The 15714-nt window shown below is 54.1% G+C and overlaps 1 protein-coding gene across 3 annotated transcripts in view; it reads left to right on the forward strand.

The window, feature by feature from the left end:
• The window catches only part of HDAC4 (histone deacetylase 4), a 276416-nt gene that overhangs the window by 108403 nt on the left and 152299 nt on the right, over positions 1-15714 (forward strand). For all 3 annotated transcript variants that reach the window (XM_035006743.1, XM_035006742.1, XM_035006744.1), the window contains one exon: positions 13052-13123. In XM_035006743.1, the coding sequence (XP_034862634.1) occupies positions 13052-13123 (72 nt within the window). The remainder of the gene's footprint in view (positions 1-13051; positions 13124-15714) is intronic.

Below are 15714 nucleotides of genomic sequence, written 5' to 3' on the forward strand. Positions count from 1 at the left end.
CCAGCCCTTCAGCCCCTCAGCCCTGCAGCCCTGCAGCCCCGCAGCCCTGCAGCCTCCCAGCCCCTCAGCCCCACAGCCCCCCAGCCCTTCAGCCCCTCAGCCCCGTAGCCCTGCAGCCTCCCAGCCCCTCAGCCCCCCAGCCCTTCAGCCCCTCAGCCCTGCAGCCCCGCAGCCCTGCAGCCTCCCAGCCCCTCAGCCCCACAGCCCCTCAGCCCTTCAGCCCCGCAGCCCTGCAGCCTCCCAGCCCCACAGCCCCCCAGCCCTTCAGCCCCTCAGCCCCGCAGCCTTGCAGCCTCCCAGCCTCCCAGCCCCTCAGCCCCACAGCCCCACAGCCCCCCAGCTCCCTGGCCCCTCAGCCCCACAGCCTCCTAGCTCCCCAGCTCCCTGGCCTCCCAGCCTCTCAGCCCCTCCTCCATAGTCCTCCAGTTCTCCAGCTCCCCAGCCTCCCAGTCCCCCAGTTCCCCAGCTCTCCAGACCCCCAGCACCCTGGCTCCCCGGCCTCCCAACCCTAGTGCTGCAGGCTGGCTCACTGCTGGTGCTCTGAGCTCCAGGCTCTGGAAGGAACCAGGTGTTTAAGGCCTTTCTAAGCCGCAGGTGCTGGCCTAATTCATGAGACAGTCCTCCGTTGTCCTCCTTCTGCTGACGCCTCTGGCAGTAGGCCCCTGGAACATGACAGTCCAGTGTCAGGCTCCTGAAAATGACCCTTCCCATCCAGGTTGCTGGCAGGTGGGTGGAGCATGGCTGCTTCTGGGGGAGAGGTTAAGATGTCAGGAGAGCCAGATGTGACGTGTCATGGCTGATAGTGGGGGCCTTCTGGATGCTTCCACACCACTGACCTGCAATTTGGAACAGTATTCTGATTCTGTACCACTGCTCCAGCCCCAAGATGAGCTGCCAGAGGGAGCTTTGAGCCCATGGCAGCCACCAAGCAGCACCAAGACGAGCTCGAGGAGCCAGAGACACGGAGCTGCCCTCGCTGAGCTGCCGGGGAGGGCAGGTGTTTGGGTCACACTGACGGGAGTTTCTTGTCACCTCGGCTGCTTTCAGCAGGGGCTCTGGACTCTCCGGGCGCATGTCCAAGGTTGGAGACGTGGGTACTGAGGGTGAAGGGTGTTAGGACTTGCCCCCCCACCCCCCGCAGTGCCCGGTCTGGAGCACTTGGCTCCAAAGAGATGAATGAAATGAAACCAGGGCGTTTGATGTAACCAGAGGACATCTGTGCCCCACAGCGGGAAATATGTGGCAACTGGAAAATGTGACAGGTGCCACCGGTGAGGCTGCCATTGTGGAAGAGGCCCCCCCACCCCGGCAGTGGGCGGCCGAGGTCTGGTGCTGCACGTGGGGCTGCACTCTGAGGCAGACCTTCCACCTGGTCATCGTTCCAGTGAGGACAAACTACATTTTCGTGGGGGAGACATGAGCACGAGTATGAAGCAGTCAGTTAGAAAGATGAAACCTGTTTTCACCACTTAAATGCACGTTATGCCCTTTCTTTCCTGACCCAAGATTCCTGCATGGAGTGAGTATCATTTCATACGAAGTTCCCTCCGTAGAAGAGATTAGCGCGTATTCCAGAAGCCCCACCCAAGAGGCTAGGTGTCTGGATGGCGGGAGTTGGGTGGAGAGCCCCATTAGGGCTTATAAACCAGCTACTTGAGCTCCATGCGCTAAACTAAAACATCAAGTTGCATTTTGACCCGCTGACACAAATCCTGAACAGTTTGGTGCCCCCTTCCCCCTGAAAGTCATAAAGTCACGGTCAGAGGTCATTTAGAAGTTCCGTTTGCTCTTCGGAATGACCAGTAGGTCTCTCAGAATTCAGTCCAGTGCAGTCTGTGCTGGGACCTTCCCTCCCAGCAGGCATGACCCCGCCCGCCCACCCGCCCCTCTTCCCTTTGTCTCGTTTCTCAGGGAGGTGCTTTGTCTCCTAACACCTGTGTCTGGTTCACTAAAGTCCGGGTGGGTTAACCTGCAAAATATACCTCAAGTCGGACCACGTTTACCGCTGCATGCCCACCAGTCTCTCTAGCCTTGGATCTTAGAAACAGCCTCCTGGGCTCTTCTTGCCGCCTCCATGCTCCCTCCTCAGGGGCCCTGGTCCTGCTTACTGTTCTACGTGGCAGCTGAAATGAGCCTTGAGGACAGAAGTTAGAACTTGAGTCTCGAGGTGACTTTCGGGACCTGTGGCCTGGCCCCTCTCACTTTGCCCCTGGTCACTTGGCTCCTGCCCAGTGGAACCCACCCAGTTTGTTTCACCTCAGGGCCTTTGCACTCGCTGTTCCCTTGCCTTGGGGGAGATAGTGGACTTGGCTCCCTCTTGCATATCACTCAGGGGTCACCCCATCACAAGCCCCTCTTGGATCACTGTATCTAAGAGATAATCTCCAATCACATTCTTCCCATGTGGATTTTGTTTCCAGCACATGATACCGCACCATCTGTTTGTGCATGTCATTTCTTCTTCATGAGTGGAAGGCTGGGGTACTGGGACTTGATATCGTTGGAGACTGTATCCCCAGCGTTAGGATGGTTGCTCAGTAACCAGCTCAGTGCAGTCTGTTCAACACGTGGACGGATGGTGGGGTGCGGACGCTGTGGCTTGAGTGGCCGAGTGGGGAGAGAGAGGGCAGTAGACTTGCTTCCGACCTTCATCAGGGTGGCCTTCGTCATGTGTCCCTCCTAGTGTCTTCATCTCTACAATGGGCACAAAGAAGCGTTCATGCTGTTTCCCTGCTGAGGACCGAAGCAGGTCATGGGAACGCAGCCTGCCCACCGGTCCCTGACTCCTAGTGAGTGCCGGGAATGAGTGTGCGTGGCTTCTAATCAACACTGCAAACTCTACTGTTAGTGTTACTTTGTTCCAGCAAGATTTGGCAAGAATAAGAACTGAGAAGAAGGAGATACGCTTCAGTAAGAGCTGAAGCAAATACTGCCCCACGCAGTGCTAGCGGAGAAGGCCTGCCACACAGACTCTGCAAGCGTTTGCTGGGTGAGGCCCCCCGGGCCGGCGGTCCCTCCCTCCAGGGCCTGGGGTGTTGAGCGTTAGTGGCATCTGCCGCGTGCTCGGTTGCTTCTGAAAGGTTGCATGAAAGGAAGAAGGGCAAAGGACCCTTTTTCTGTGCAAAGAACAAGAGAGGCTTTTGGAAGCCAGTGAGGCTGGGGCAGGGCGAGCGGGGGCCCGGGGCTCCATTTCCCATCTTGCCTGGGTCTCCTGGGCCGTGTCCCTCCGTAGCTGCAGCCCAGCCGCACGGTTCACGTGCCGGAGCGGACTTTCTCCAGTTGGCCATTTTCAGTTTATTGTTAGGAACTCGTGAGTCATTTCTCATGAGCTGCTTACGAATATGTACCTATTTCCCGGCTTGCTGTCACTTAACCACAAACACCCTTCAGCTAATTCTTAATGCCCGGCAGCGTGCAAAGTGCTCTGGGAGAATGGCTTATCCACCCAGTGGTTTTAGCTGCCGACTCACATTTTCAGGAGATGCTCTTGCCCCAGTCGGATGCCTTGGCATGGGCTGCGACGTCTGTCCCACGTGGACACGGGACTGCGCGGTTGCATCACAGGAGGGCCGGTGAAGTGCCCCATTCTTTACATGTGTTATTTTAGTTACTTCTTGTGGCGGTGTACAGATGGGGAAACTGAGTCTGAGTTTAAATAACATGATTACTGAGGAGGCCGTACAAGGGGTGGAAGCTGGGTCTGACTCTGAATGCCACGGGGCCATGTGACCTGTGGGACCCGGCCTCCTGTTAGTTCAGAAAATAGGCCACCTGCAGAAAAACGCCTGCGGTGGGCTTAACTAGAAGAGGTGTGCCTCCGGGCTTCCACACACGTGCAGTTGGAGAAAGTGTGCTTGTCTGCAGGCACATAGCGGGGCTGGTTTTCCGTCTCTGCCAATAACCGCGTTACTTTGTGTCCTTACTAATTTAATTAGTAAGGGACCCCGTCTAGAAAACTCGTGCATGAGTCATCGGGACGCGCAGCTTCCCCGTGTCCCTGTGCAGTGCTCCCTGTGGCTTCTGTCTGTTATTTCTCGTACAGACTCTGGGAAGGCTGCACATCTTACATGCGAGCTCCCCCCCCCCCCCACGCCTCCAGCGCTCTTCAAAACAGCTTTGGAATGACTCACCAATTATGTCCTCCCCACAGGGCAGATGGACATCCTCGAGGGAGCCAAGACGGATCTGTTTTCAAAGGCGGGCGAGGACATTTTCTCCTGATTTCCTGAATCACTTCTGGCCGCTCGAGCGGGGCTGGGCCGTGGGGCGGGGGAGCGGCAGAGAGCTGTCCGGGGTGGGCTGCTGCTGTCGGGGGTCGGAGAGTGGCCCGACCCCTGGGAAGGCCCGTCCCAGAAGCCTGGCCCCCACCCAGAGAGGGGAGCCGGGCCTGGTCTGGCTTCAAGCACCACGGCGGCCTGCCCTCGGTGCCGGCTACAGAGCTGCCCTCGTGTGCTCACACCCCGTCCCGCTCTGTCCCTTGCTCGGTCAGTGTTGTCCAGCTCTGGGCTTGAGCCGGACCCGTGGGGACGTGGGGATGGGACAGACCCCACTCTGCCATGGGCAGCTCCCTTCGGGACACAGACATGCTGCCTTCATTCCCTTTCTTCCCCTCTCGGCCTGGGGTCAGAGCTCGCCCTGCACTCTGTCCTGTTACCAGAGTTTTCTGGCTGTGTGGACCCTGTCCCCCACGGGGCTGGCGGGGTAGTGTGTTTCCACTTCTGAATTCTCTCAAAGAAAACTCCTCTGAGCAGCAGGCTGTGACTCTTCCCTCTGTGGCTCGTCCCATTCACGTCGCGTCAGCCTTTCCTTGAGCTGTCTGGCGCCCGGGCCGAAGCAGAGGGGACGTTTGGTCTCGTCTTCCCTGACTCAGCCCTGGGTGTCAGGGAGGTCACCGGTCTGGGCATGTAGAGAAGCAGAGCGTGACTCCCAGGGAGGCCACAGCCTGTGCCACGGGGGCCCCATGGTGGAGGGCGTGCACCCCGGGTCCTGGGTGCCCCATCTCACATGCCCACGACCTGCGTGTTGAGTTGTATGTGAGCCAGGAGGGTTTGCTTGCTCTTGTTTGCACAGCTCAGGGTTGGTAATAACTGAAAGACTGTCAGGAATTTTAGCGAGAAAGCTGGTTAGGCGATGTGACCTAGCTGGAGTTAAGCAGGGGCAAATGCTATTAAATACAAAGTGAGGACTTATTTCTATTCTTGGCATCTTTTGAAAATACCATGAAGGGGCGCCTGGGTGGCTCAGTCGTTAAGCGTCTGCCTTCGGCTCAGGTCATGATCCCAGGATCCTGGGATCGAGCCCCGCATCGGGCTTCCTGCTCGGCGGGAAGCCTGCTCCTCCCTCTCCCACTCCCCCTGCTTGTGTTCCTGCTCTCGCTGTGTCTCTTGTCAAATAAATAAATAAAATCTTTAAAAAAAAAAAAGAAAATACCATGAAAAAATTCACGCACAGATGAAAAAAGAGAGACCTTAATGTGTGTAGGGAGCCCCCATGCCTCTCTCCAGCCTTCGAAACCTTGTGCTTTCAGACCATACCCACCTTATCAGCCCCCTCCCCAACCCTCATTTTCTGGAGAATTTAAAACAAACCCTGGATGCCACAGCATTTTCCCATAAATACTACAGCATGTATTTCTAACAGATAGAATCCCATTATCACACTCAACAAAATGAATTCCCAAACATCATGTCATGGTTTAGGGTTTACCGGTGGTCTCAGAAAATACCTTTTCACAGTACTTTGTTCAGATCCGGATGCTGGGATTGACGACGTGTCTAGAATAGAAGCCGAGGCCGCCTGGCCCCTGGAAGGAGCCAGGGTGTCTTCTCATCCCACACTTGACTGGTCTTAGCTCCTGGTGTCTTTTCAGCACGTTCCTTTCAGCTCCTATTTCCTATAAACTGGGAGCTGGAGCTAGTTTTGATTTTTAGGTGAGGGAGGAGAATACTTCACAGATGAGCCTTGATGTTTTAAAGGTCTGCCCGATCTTCCTAAAGGAAGAGATATTGCTAAGGAGAAAGATTGCATCTTCCATCTTCATTGTTTTCTGATAAATACACATAAACTAATGTTGGACATGCCTCAGGAATCCACAAGATTTAATGCATTAAAGTTTAATTCACATTAATGGGCAGAGACACAAGCTTTATTGCAGACCTTTGGTACTTTTCAGGACCGTGCATGGTGGGCCGGGCTGCTGGGGGCTGTCAGCAGGACTCACCGGGGACTGCCTGTTGGGTCTCCCTGAGTTTGTGGGGCATCTGAGTGGTGCCGACTGCCCTGGACTCAGGCACTGCTGGATGTGGTCTGTGGAGGGCGGGCAGGCGGTTCCCAGAGGAGGGCAGGACACTCAGCAAAGGAGGAGGGAGGCTGGCAGGCCAAGTCCTCCTGGGGTGGAGCTTGGAGGCCCTACTGGGGTGGCTCAGGTCAAGCGGGGGGCCCCAGGGAGATTCTGAGTATTTTGCTGCCCTCAAGCATCATTTCCGCCTCTGCGGTGGGACATTTCCCTGTAGTGAGGCCCCTTTTATAATTTAAATGAACAAGGGGGTCCAATGTCCAGTGTGGTAATTGTGCAGCTCTCTCAGGTTGGGTGCAGGGAAATGGTTGCTTCATGTCAGCAGTGTAGGAAGGCACGTTGTCCACTGAATCCAGACCCCAGTGATCCCACCCTGACTTACACTGTATGTGAGGGCTGGTGCGTAGTCGTGCACCTCTCCTGCAGTGTTGTGTGCTGGAGGCCAGAAGTTGTCTTCCTTGCTGCCAGGCCTCCACGCAGACCGGGATTTCTTCCATCTTCACTCTGGGCACAAGGCAAGCCATCCTTCACCGGGCAAGAGACCCTCCTAAGTTTGGGTCTCCCATACAAAGGCTTACCTATTTCTTCAAAGCGTTTTTCCTGCATTGAGTTTCATACCAACACACACACACACACACACACACACACACACACACCCCCCAACACAAGTGTCAGGGATGTGACTTTTCTCAGTAAGTTCACTTTTATGGAAACCTGGGCTTCTCTCGTTCAGCATCAGTCCCGGGCCTTCAGTCGGTGTCCTTATCCTCCTTTACCCCCCCGGCACCAGTCTGTCCTCGAGGCGCACGTGCTTCCGGATTCGAGAGGGCAGGAAGAGCACCGGCCGCCTCCTCGGGCTGCGGCCCCGTTCAGAACACGGCGTGTCGCGGCCCCCCGTGGCAGCACGCCCGGCCCGCACCCAGGAAGCAGGGCTGCCTCTCCCCCCGGAGCCTCCTGCTCATCGCGGCGTGCGCGGGAGCCGTAGCGGATGCAGCAGCAGAGCAAAAGCCAACACTCATCCTGGAGCTCAGGCATTTTCGAGGGAAGAACCCCTTCCCCTGGCATACATTCTAGCATGTTCCCTGTTAGATTTGAGTTCACACCGGATTAGATGATGGGAGGGGACAGAGGAAAGGAAAGGAATACTGTCATTCTCACTACTAGAAAATCTGATGACTGCTCACCAGGCCCAGGGTGGCCCCTGAGACACAGAATTAATTCTCAGCACATCTCCAGGGTGGGCCTGTTGCTGTTCCTGCCTCAGGGATGCGCCCCGGGTCTGAGAAATGAGATGGAGGAGCGCGGGGTCACGCCTTGGGTATAGGCAGAACGGGCTTTGAACCAAGCTGGTGGTGCCCGGCCCCGCGCACCTCGCTCCTGCCTTCTCCGTGGGGACCCAGAGGCTGGGCTGCCTTCCGTGTCTGGTGCTCCGTGCCGCGTCCCTGGGAGCGTGTCCCTCACCCGGATCCTGGGAAGTGGATGTGGAAGGGTAGCTGATACCATTGTTGGCAGTGCGGGCTACAGAGAGTGGCTTCATTTAAGAGAACGTTGTGTAGACAGGAAATCAAACAAGCACCTTTACAGTGGGGAGGCCTGACAGACACACGCCGGCCAGGGGACCGACGCCAACGACCCCGGCGATGGGTCCCGTTGGTAGTGTGCGATGTCACATGATAGGAACATGCAGCCCAGTCCGGTCATGAGGAGAGCATCCGACAAGTCCCAGCCCAGGGACATTCAGCAGAGTGCCTGACCTGCACTCCCTCACGTTGTCACTGTCATTAAGAACAAGGGCAGGAGCCTAAGGAGATGGGACACCTCGGGGTCATGTGAGATCCTGGGTTGGGGGCTGGAACCCGGAATACACGGGGGGCTTCAGTTAACCAGATCTAGACACGCCATCCTCGTCGAAGATGTCCATCGTGGGGGAAGCGGGTATATGAGAACACTCTGCTATTTTTAATTTTTCTGTAAATCCACAACTGTTCTAAAATAAGTTTGTATGAAAAAATAAAAATGGGTAGGAAAATTGGCTGGAATGAAGACTTGGCATTATTACTGCTGCCAGAGGCCTCGGACCCCACTACCGAGTGTCTGAAAACCAGCTGTGCCTGAAGATGAGGGGCCACTGCCGTCCAGGAGCTGGGAGGTGGCACAGTGCCCCCTCAGCCCGCCCTGCCATGGCGCTCTCCCACCTACACCAGATGAGCAACCCTAAGCACAGTTTAGGATGTATTTTATCACATTATTTTACCTTTATGAGAGTTTCCTGGCATTCATACTTGGGTCGCCGAGAGCCCTTGGTTTGGGAGGCTTGCACTCACACACAGGGAAACGCAAGGAGGAGGAAGGGGTGAGATCAGAAACAGCGCCAGGTGTCTCTCAGTGTTTCTGTGCAGATGTAGCATCTGTCCTAGCCAACAGGATAAGGCAAGAAAAAGAAAGAAAAGGAGAACCAAACTGTCACTGTCATAGACACACGATCCTGCAGGTGGAAAATCCACTTCAGATAAAGGATCGAATGAATGAGTTCGGCGAGGTGCTGGGATGAAAAACCCACATGCGGTGATTTAAATCTACAGTACTGTGTAGAATATGTTACTTAAAATACCAAACATCTAGGAATAAATCTAAAGATGTTTAATACCTCTGCACTCAGAATTCTAAAACATCTTTGATAGAAATGAAGTGAAGTGATATTCCATGTTCACGGATTAGAAGGTGTAATCTTGCTAAGATTCTGTTCTCCCAATTCTAGGTACCTACATGGTCCCAGAGAGTTAGTTAGCCCCCTCCCCTCCCCTCCCACTCTTCCCCTCCCCTTCTCTCTTTTTCTTTTTCTTTCTCCTTTTGTCTTTCTGTCTTTTGGAAGACAAGCTGATTCTAGAACTTATATGGTAAAGGACCCACATCACCCAAGATGGTTCTGAAGAAGAAAATAGGGACTCTTGCCTTGCTAGATATTAAGAGTTATTGTAAAATGATATCAGTTAGACAGTATGATTATTTGCACAGGTATAAACAAATTGGCCAATAGGACAGAGATTTGATGTCTGACAGAACTCGTGTGCTGACCAGCAGTGAAAGTAAGATGTCTTACTAACATTGATGAGACCTTTGGCTGTTCTCATTGAAAAAACCAAAGACCCCCACCTCACACCGTGTACAAGAGTCAAGAGCAGAGAGATGAGATGAGAGACACGTGAAGGGCAAGGCCACAGGACCTGCAGGTGACAGTACGGTAAAATATCTTTGCAGCCTCCAGGTAGGGAAGACTTTCTTCAACCTGACATGAGAAGCAGAAGCTACAAAAGGATTGATGGATGGGACCGTCAAGAAAGGCCATCTCCGAGATGGTGTCTGTCCCATGTAACTGCCAGAGAATCCATGGTCAGAATTTGTAAAGAATTCCCCTGAATCAGGAGAAAAAAGACAACCTAATTTTTTAAAAAGGGGCCCAAGACTTGAATTAAGAACAGTCAGTAAGTGCGTGGGCGGAGGGTGGGGGGAGATGCTCAGTGTCACAGACCCTCAGGGAAGGGCAGATTTCACCTTAATGAGCTGCTCTCTGGTCCCCACCAGGTAGGACTGTAGTGTGTGAGGCGGGGACAGGAGGCTCTCCCAGTCCTGTATGCAAGTCCTCCCCTCCCTTCCCCTGTGCTCTCCCCTTCCCTCCCCTCCTCCCCTTTTCCCTTCCCTTCTCTCCCCTGCCCTCCTCCTCTCTCTTCTCTCTTCTCCCTCCTCTGACCTCTCTTCCTCTCCCCTCCCCTTCCTTCCTCCCCGCCTCCCTCCTGCCCTCCCTTCCTCTTTCCTGCCCTCCCTGCCCTCCCCCCTCCCTGCCCCCACTCCTGCCCTCACACTCTCCTCCCCATTTGGTTAGGTAACCTGTGTGTGGATTTTTCATGTAGTATCTTTATTGGTGCATTTTTGTGCAGCATTAAAGTGCAGATCCTCTTTAATTATATATATCAGGGAAGGTGTTGACCTTTTCATTTAGTGAGGTTTTGGTTTTCTGTGTTATGGATGATGTGGCAGTTGTCACAGAAATTGCTTCAGTCTCCACATTGCGCAAGCGCGGGCTGGCTGAGCTCTTTGGGGTGGGGCAGCGGGGGGCTCCCCTGTCCTGGGGTGGCAGCCGTGCGGGGCTCCTCTGTGTGCCTCACGACCTCTCCCGGGTTCTCCTGGCCCATGTGTCCGGTGCCTGCTTGACCTTCTCAGTGGGTTCCACAGAAGACCCTGTGAATTCAGGGGAGGGGGGGAAGAAAGACATGGATGCGCCTCATAGCCATAGGCTGTGCCCCCCTCCACGCTTCAGGCCCCAGGCCCCAGCGTTTCCAGCCCGCAGAACAAAGTGTGCCCCCATCACACGGCAGCGTGTTCTGGTGGGTCAGCAAGCACGTACCTGTGTGCTGGCCATTCAGTAAGGCTACCCCAGTCCAGCGTCCAGACATTCTGTGCAGGAGCCGACTCAGCAAAGCCATACCTTGATTTAAAACACACGGGCGCGGGCGCCTGGGTGGCTCAGTTGGTTAAGCGACTGCCTTTGGCTCAGGTCGTGATCCTGGAGTCCCAGGATCGAGCCCCGCATCGGGCTCCCTGCTCGGCAGGGAGTCTGCTTCTCCTTCTGACCCTCCCCACTCTCATGTGCTCTCTCTCATTCTCTCTCTCTCAAATAAATAAATAAAATCTTAAAAAATAAATAAATAAAACACACGGGCGATACTTTTGCGTACACATAACCACACATCTTTTTAACTTATACTCTGAATTGATTGCACTGAGATTTGATGCATCTTCCCACTTTAGTGTGGATAAAAGTAACGTGTTATGATGCATCATTTATGCCTTTGGTTTTGGAGTAATTAGACCTTTGGGGCTTGGGCCAGACATACACAGCTCAATCCCAAACTCGAGGAAAGGTCTTTATATAAGCTAGGATGCTGGCCTGGCGCGGCCACTAACTGCTCCCGGAATTCGGAGTTTCCTCAGGAAACCTTGCTGGCTTCTTGGTTTCTAAACTGTTTCTTGTTCTGGAGCCTTCACTCAGCTGGAAGCTGAGGTCCTCTTCTGAACCTAGTTGCAGAGCCCCGAATGGGATGGTTTTCCGAACACCTTGCTCCTGACCCTTGCCCACTGAAAAATAGCAGCTAGATTAGGATTTTCAGAGGGGCCTTCTGAAAGTATTTACAGTGGGATTCAGATTTTTTAGAAAATATACTTTTATGAATCTTGTATTTTTGAAAATGAAATTTTAACTTTATTTATAAACAAAATGAATTTCACTTACTTATTTTCAGGAAAAAAGGTTCCAAAGTGCTTTTCTATTAGTCTCCAGGTCTCTCTCTGAATGGCAGTGCAGGTGCTCATGCGGCATAGTGATAGGCTTACAGGTCGGCACCTGGGCTGTCGGGGGTGGTCCTGGTCCGTGGCAGAAGCCCTCGTGCACGCAGTCAGGGTGAGTGTTTGGGCCTGGTGTTCGCTTCCAGGGTGTTACCCGGCCGGCCGGTCCTCCTCACTCAGGCAGCCTGGACTGTCTCAGCCCCAGAGGTGCCTGGCGATGGCTAGTAACTGCTGGGATGCGTGACTGGTTTGGGGAGACGAGTCTCAGATGCCCCGTGGTGGATTCCCCTGAGAAGGCCTCCCACGCCTTTCCCTCACTTCCTTGGGGGTCTTCAGATCTCAAGAGCTCACGTTTGGATCTCCTCCGGGTGATGCTTTTTGTCCTTGGATTGTGAACACTTTCAGAGACGCACGGGGGTTGTGTAACACTACATGTGACAGGTGTGCAAGGGGTTACCCATTTGGGGTGAAAAGTGAGGTTCTAGTGCAGTCCGTAGATCTGATGTTATTTGCTTTGTGGTGATTTGAAATTCGGCCTCAGGGAGCTCGTGGCCACTCTGTGAAACCGGCGCTTTCTCCTTCAGTCAGTCACGAGAGTGACCGCCACGTCAGCGTCCTCATGACGCGCCTGTCACTGCAGGCCGGTTTACACCACTTGTCAGGAGCTAATTTTAAACCAAAAGTGTGATTCCTGGAAGTTTTGCCAGAGTTTTCTTTCTTTTCTATCTGAGAGAAAATGGAAAATCTCAGGCAGTCTAAAAGCAGCCTGCTCCGGGTTTAGGTGGTGGCCGGCTTCCAGCTCCATCTTTGCACTCAGCCTGGAGAGATAGAAACAGGGCCCGAATCCAGGCAGAAAGTGCATTTAAAGAAATGATTCTTTACATTGTGAGTACCTGGCCAAGTATTCTTCTGAGAGTGTGTTTGGGTGTCTTCGTTTCCTTTGAGCGCCCCCCCCCAGGCACCCCCACAGCTGTTTTCGGCTGGGCCTCCCAGGGCTGTTCCTGTTAACACCCCAGGCCGTCTGTCAGCATCTGGGAAGAGGAGGAGTGGCTCTTGTTTTTTGATCCTCTTACTGCTTGTGGCCTCTGCAGAAAAGCCACTCTGACAAACACAATAGGTATAACGTGGCCGCTAAACAGAAGTGAGCCCGAACGGCCAAGCCAGATAGATGTCGTCGGCCCAGAGTTGCTGTTGGCCATCTTTCGCTCGGGGACTATTTTGGTTGTTCTACAAGGGGCTTTTCATTTTCTGATTCAGCAAATAAAAATAATGTGTGATGGCACCAAACCTGTTCTCCTTTAAAAGAAGGACACGCATTTCCATTGTTCGCGAGGAGTCTCCTTACAGACTCTGAGTGTGAAGTATTTGCATTGAAATGAGAGCCCTTTCTGAAGCCTGGTGCTTTCTGTCCTCCAGATGGACTTTCTGGCCGAGACCAGCCCGTGGAGCTGCTGAACCCTGCCCGCGTGAACCACATGCCCAGCACAGGTAAGTCAGCACGCTCGGCCTGGGGGGCTCGGGCTCACCCGAAGGGCTGTTTGGAGGCCCCACCACACTGGGGGGCTCTGGGGGGAGCAGTGTGGGCCATCAGATCCTCTGACCCCTGTGCTCTGCTCCTGGGGTGAAATGGGCTGTCCGTCGTGGAAGTGAATCGGGCATCAGCTTGATGCTCCTGAAGAGGCAGAGAAGTGGGGTTCTTTTCTGTCTTGAGCTCCAGAGGGTGTGTTCTTCCCAAAGGTGCCAGCTGCTCGTTTGAGATGTAACCCCAGACCTGATCCATAGGAGGATCTGTGGGGAAAAGCTCTGAGCTTGAGCTGCGGCCACACGTTCCCTGCCTGGCGTGGTCAGGCTGCTGGTAGCCCCGGGACGGCGGGCAGGTCACACCTTCGCCTCGGCCCAGGCTTCTCATGGCCGAGGCCTGTCAGTCACCTTGTCTCCCCAGCGCCTTTTCCTTTTTTTTTTATTAGCAAAAGAACATCAGCTGTGATTATGTTTTTCATTCCATATGCAATCTTTCTAAGTAGCACGCTTTAAGCAACGTTTTCCAAATCTAGATGGCCATGGAAACATTTTTTTTTTCTTTTTCTGTAAAACACTTCCCCCTGCCCCCATCTAGTGTCCTCCAGGATGTTAGCTCACAGCCTGGGCACCGTTTGTCCTGTGCAGGCCGCTCGGCCTTATTGAGAGGAGTAGCCCCTCAAGGCCTGGGTGTGAGTGCACCGTAGAGTCCTGAGCCCGCGTTTCAAGACCACACTGCTGGACCCTTGCCTTCACCATGCACCGAGGCCTCTATCTTGGTGGTCTTGGCTCTGCGGCATCTCCTGGACCCCAGCCTTCCTGCGTGCCACCCTGCCCACCCCCTCCGCGAGCGCCGGCCGGGATGGAGAGATGGTGGGCCTGGCCCCCATCAGACCAACCCATTGCCTCGCCTTCCCCGGTCCCCTTACACAGAGGCTGGAAGTGTCAAGGAAGGGAAGTCCTTCTTCGCACAGCGATTCTCCGCGGTCTGCCAAGGCTCGGTCCTGGCATCTCCCCACACGCGGAGCTCCTGTTACTTCTCTGCAAAGGCCCCTGGATGGCGCTCTGGCGCTCCATGTCCCTGGGGCCGGCGCTCGCCTGGCCGCCCCCCAGGATGCTCACAGCCCACTCTGTCTTCTGTTTTCACGCCTTTCCTCCACCTTCCTCCCGCACGCCTTGACTTTGACCCCAGGTTCAGGGAAGGAGGCTTCCAAATCGCCTGTGAGACACTCAGGTTTTAATTTCAGCCCATGTAAAGTAAACCATGCCCACTTTCACTTCCTCTTGAGTTCACTTCGCCAGTGTTACCGTTGCTTAAACACGGAATCCTTGCGTGGTTGGGCATATTAAGGCAGGTTCCTAGTGCTCCCCCAGGTGTGGGGCAGAAGAAGAGACTTTCCAGACAGCCCCATGGGCCATGGAAGTATGTGTTGTTTCCAAGTGGACCAGAAAGAGGTGGGCTCCGGATTAATTTTCTGGCTTGGGGGGGACACACGGCCTGCTGAGACCTGATAAAGGACTCCCCTGGCTTAGTGTGAGACCGCCCGTGGACTTCAGATTCGTCCTGAGGCCTGACCTTATTAGGCTGATCGTTCATTTTGTGGATGGGGATAATAATGCCTTCTCTGCAGGATTCTTAAGAGGATCACATATATGTGTCTGATTTTTAGTAGTTCCCGGATAGATGTCATCTCTTCATGTCCCGTTGACAGACACACTGACAATGGCATGTGACTTAACTGTGACAGAGCCGGTTCAGGATCTTGGGATGGTCCTGATGGGCCTCTTCTTTGAGGGGGCCCACCCAACTTGAGAAATGGTGCCTTGGGGAGCGTGCCCCTATGACATTGAAGCAAGTCATTTAACTTCCCGGTCGCCAGATCCCCACTGGTCAGAGTTGGATAATACTGCGTTTCCTGCCTCACCTGCGGTCAGCGTCTGCTGCCCACGCCCGTGGGCGGCTGGCAAGGAAGGAGGTGCGTGCGTGCTGGTAGGTGTGACGGTCACAAAGCTTGCACGTCGAGGGCTGCTTCTGTGAAGGGCCTTCTTCACCACTCGGTGCTTGGTCATTCCACCCCACCAGAAACTACATCCTACAAGAAAACAGAACTTGAAACTTAATGTGAAAACTTCTTTACAGCCACATCGTCACAATAAGGAGTCGAAACGTTCTTCAACGTACTTTTCTGTCAATCCCAGTTTGCCCCGGGAGATTTCCTCACAGTTGAGTTTGACCTTGACCACCCTCATGACGCTCGGCAGTGTGAGAACAAACCCATACGTGTATGATTTGCAGGAATGACTCCAGCCTTCACATGGAAACTCGTACTGTGAGTGGGGAAGGGCGCAGACGGCCCTCCCCACTGTTGGTCTAGTCCCACTGCTGGGCCGTTCTGCTTGTGAATGGCACCATCTGATACTGGTTCTCTTTACATGCAGTCAGTCCTTATGCAGTCTGACGTCAGATAGAAAGCACTAGTCCTGTCTTTTATTTGTGCACCATCTTCGATTGAGACGTGGAATAATTCATACAAGAATGATGTTTCATGGTAGGAAAGTCT

The sequence above is a fragment of the Mirounga leonina genome, unplaced genomic scaffold, assembly GCF_011800145.1.
Source record: "Mirounga leonina isolate KUSES-001 unplaced genomic scaffold, KU_Mleo_1.0 Mir_151, whole genome shotgun sequence".
Taxonomy (NCBI): domain Eukaryota; kingdom Metazoa; phylum Chordata; class Mammalia; order Carnivora; family Phocidae; genus Mirounga; species Mirounga leonina.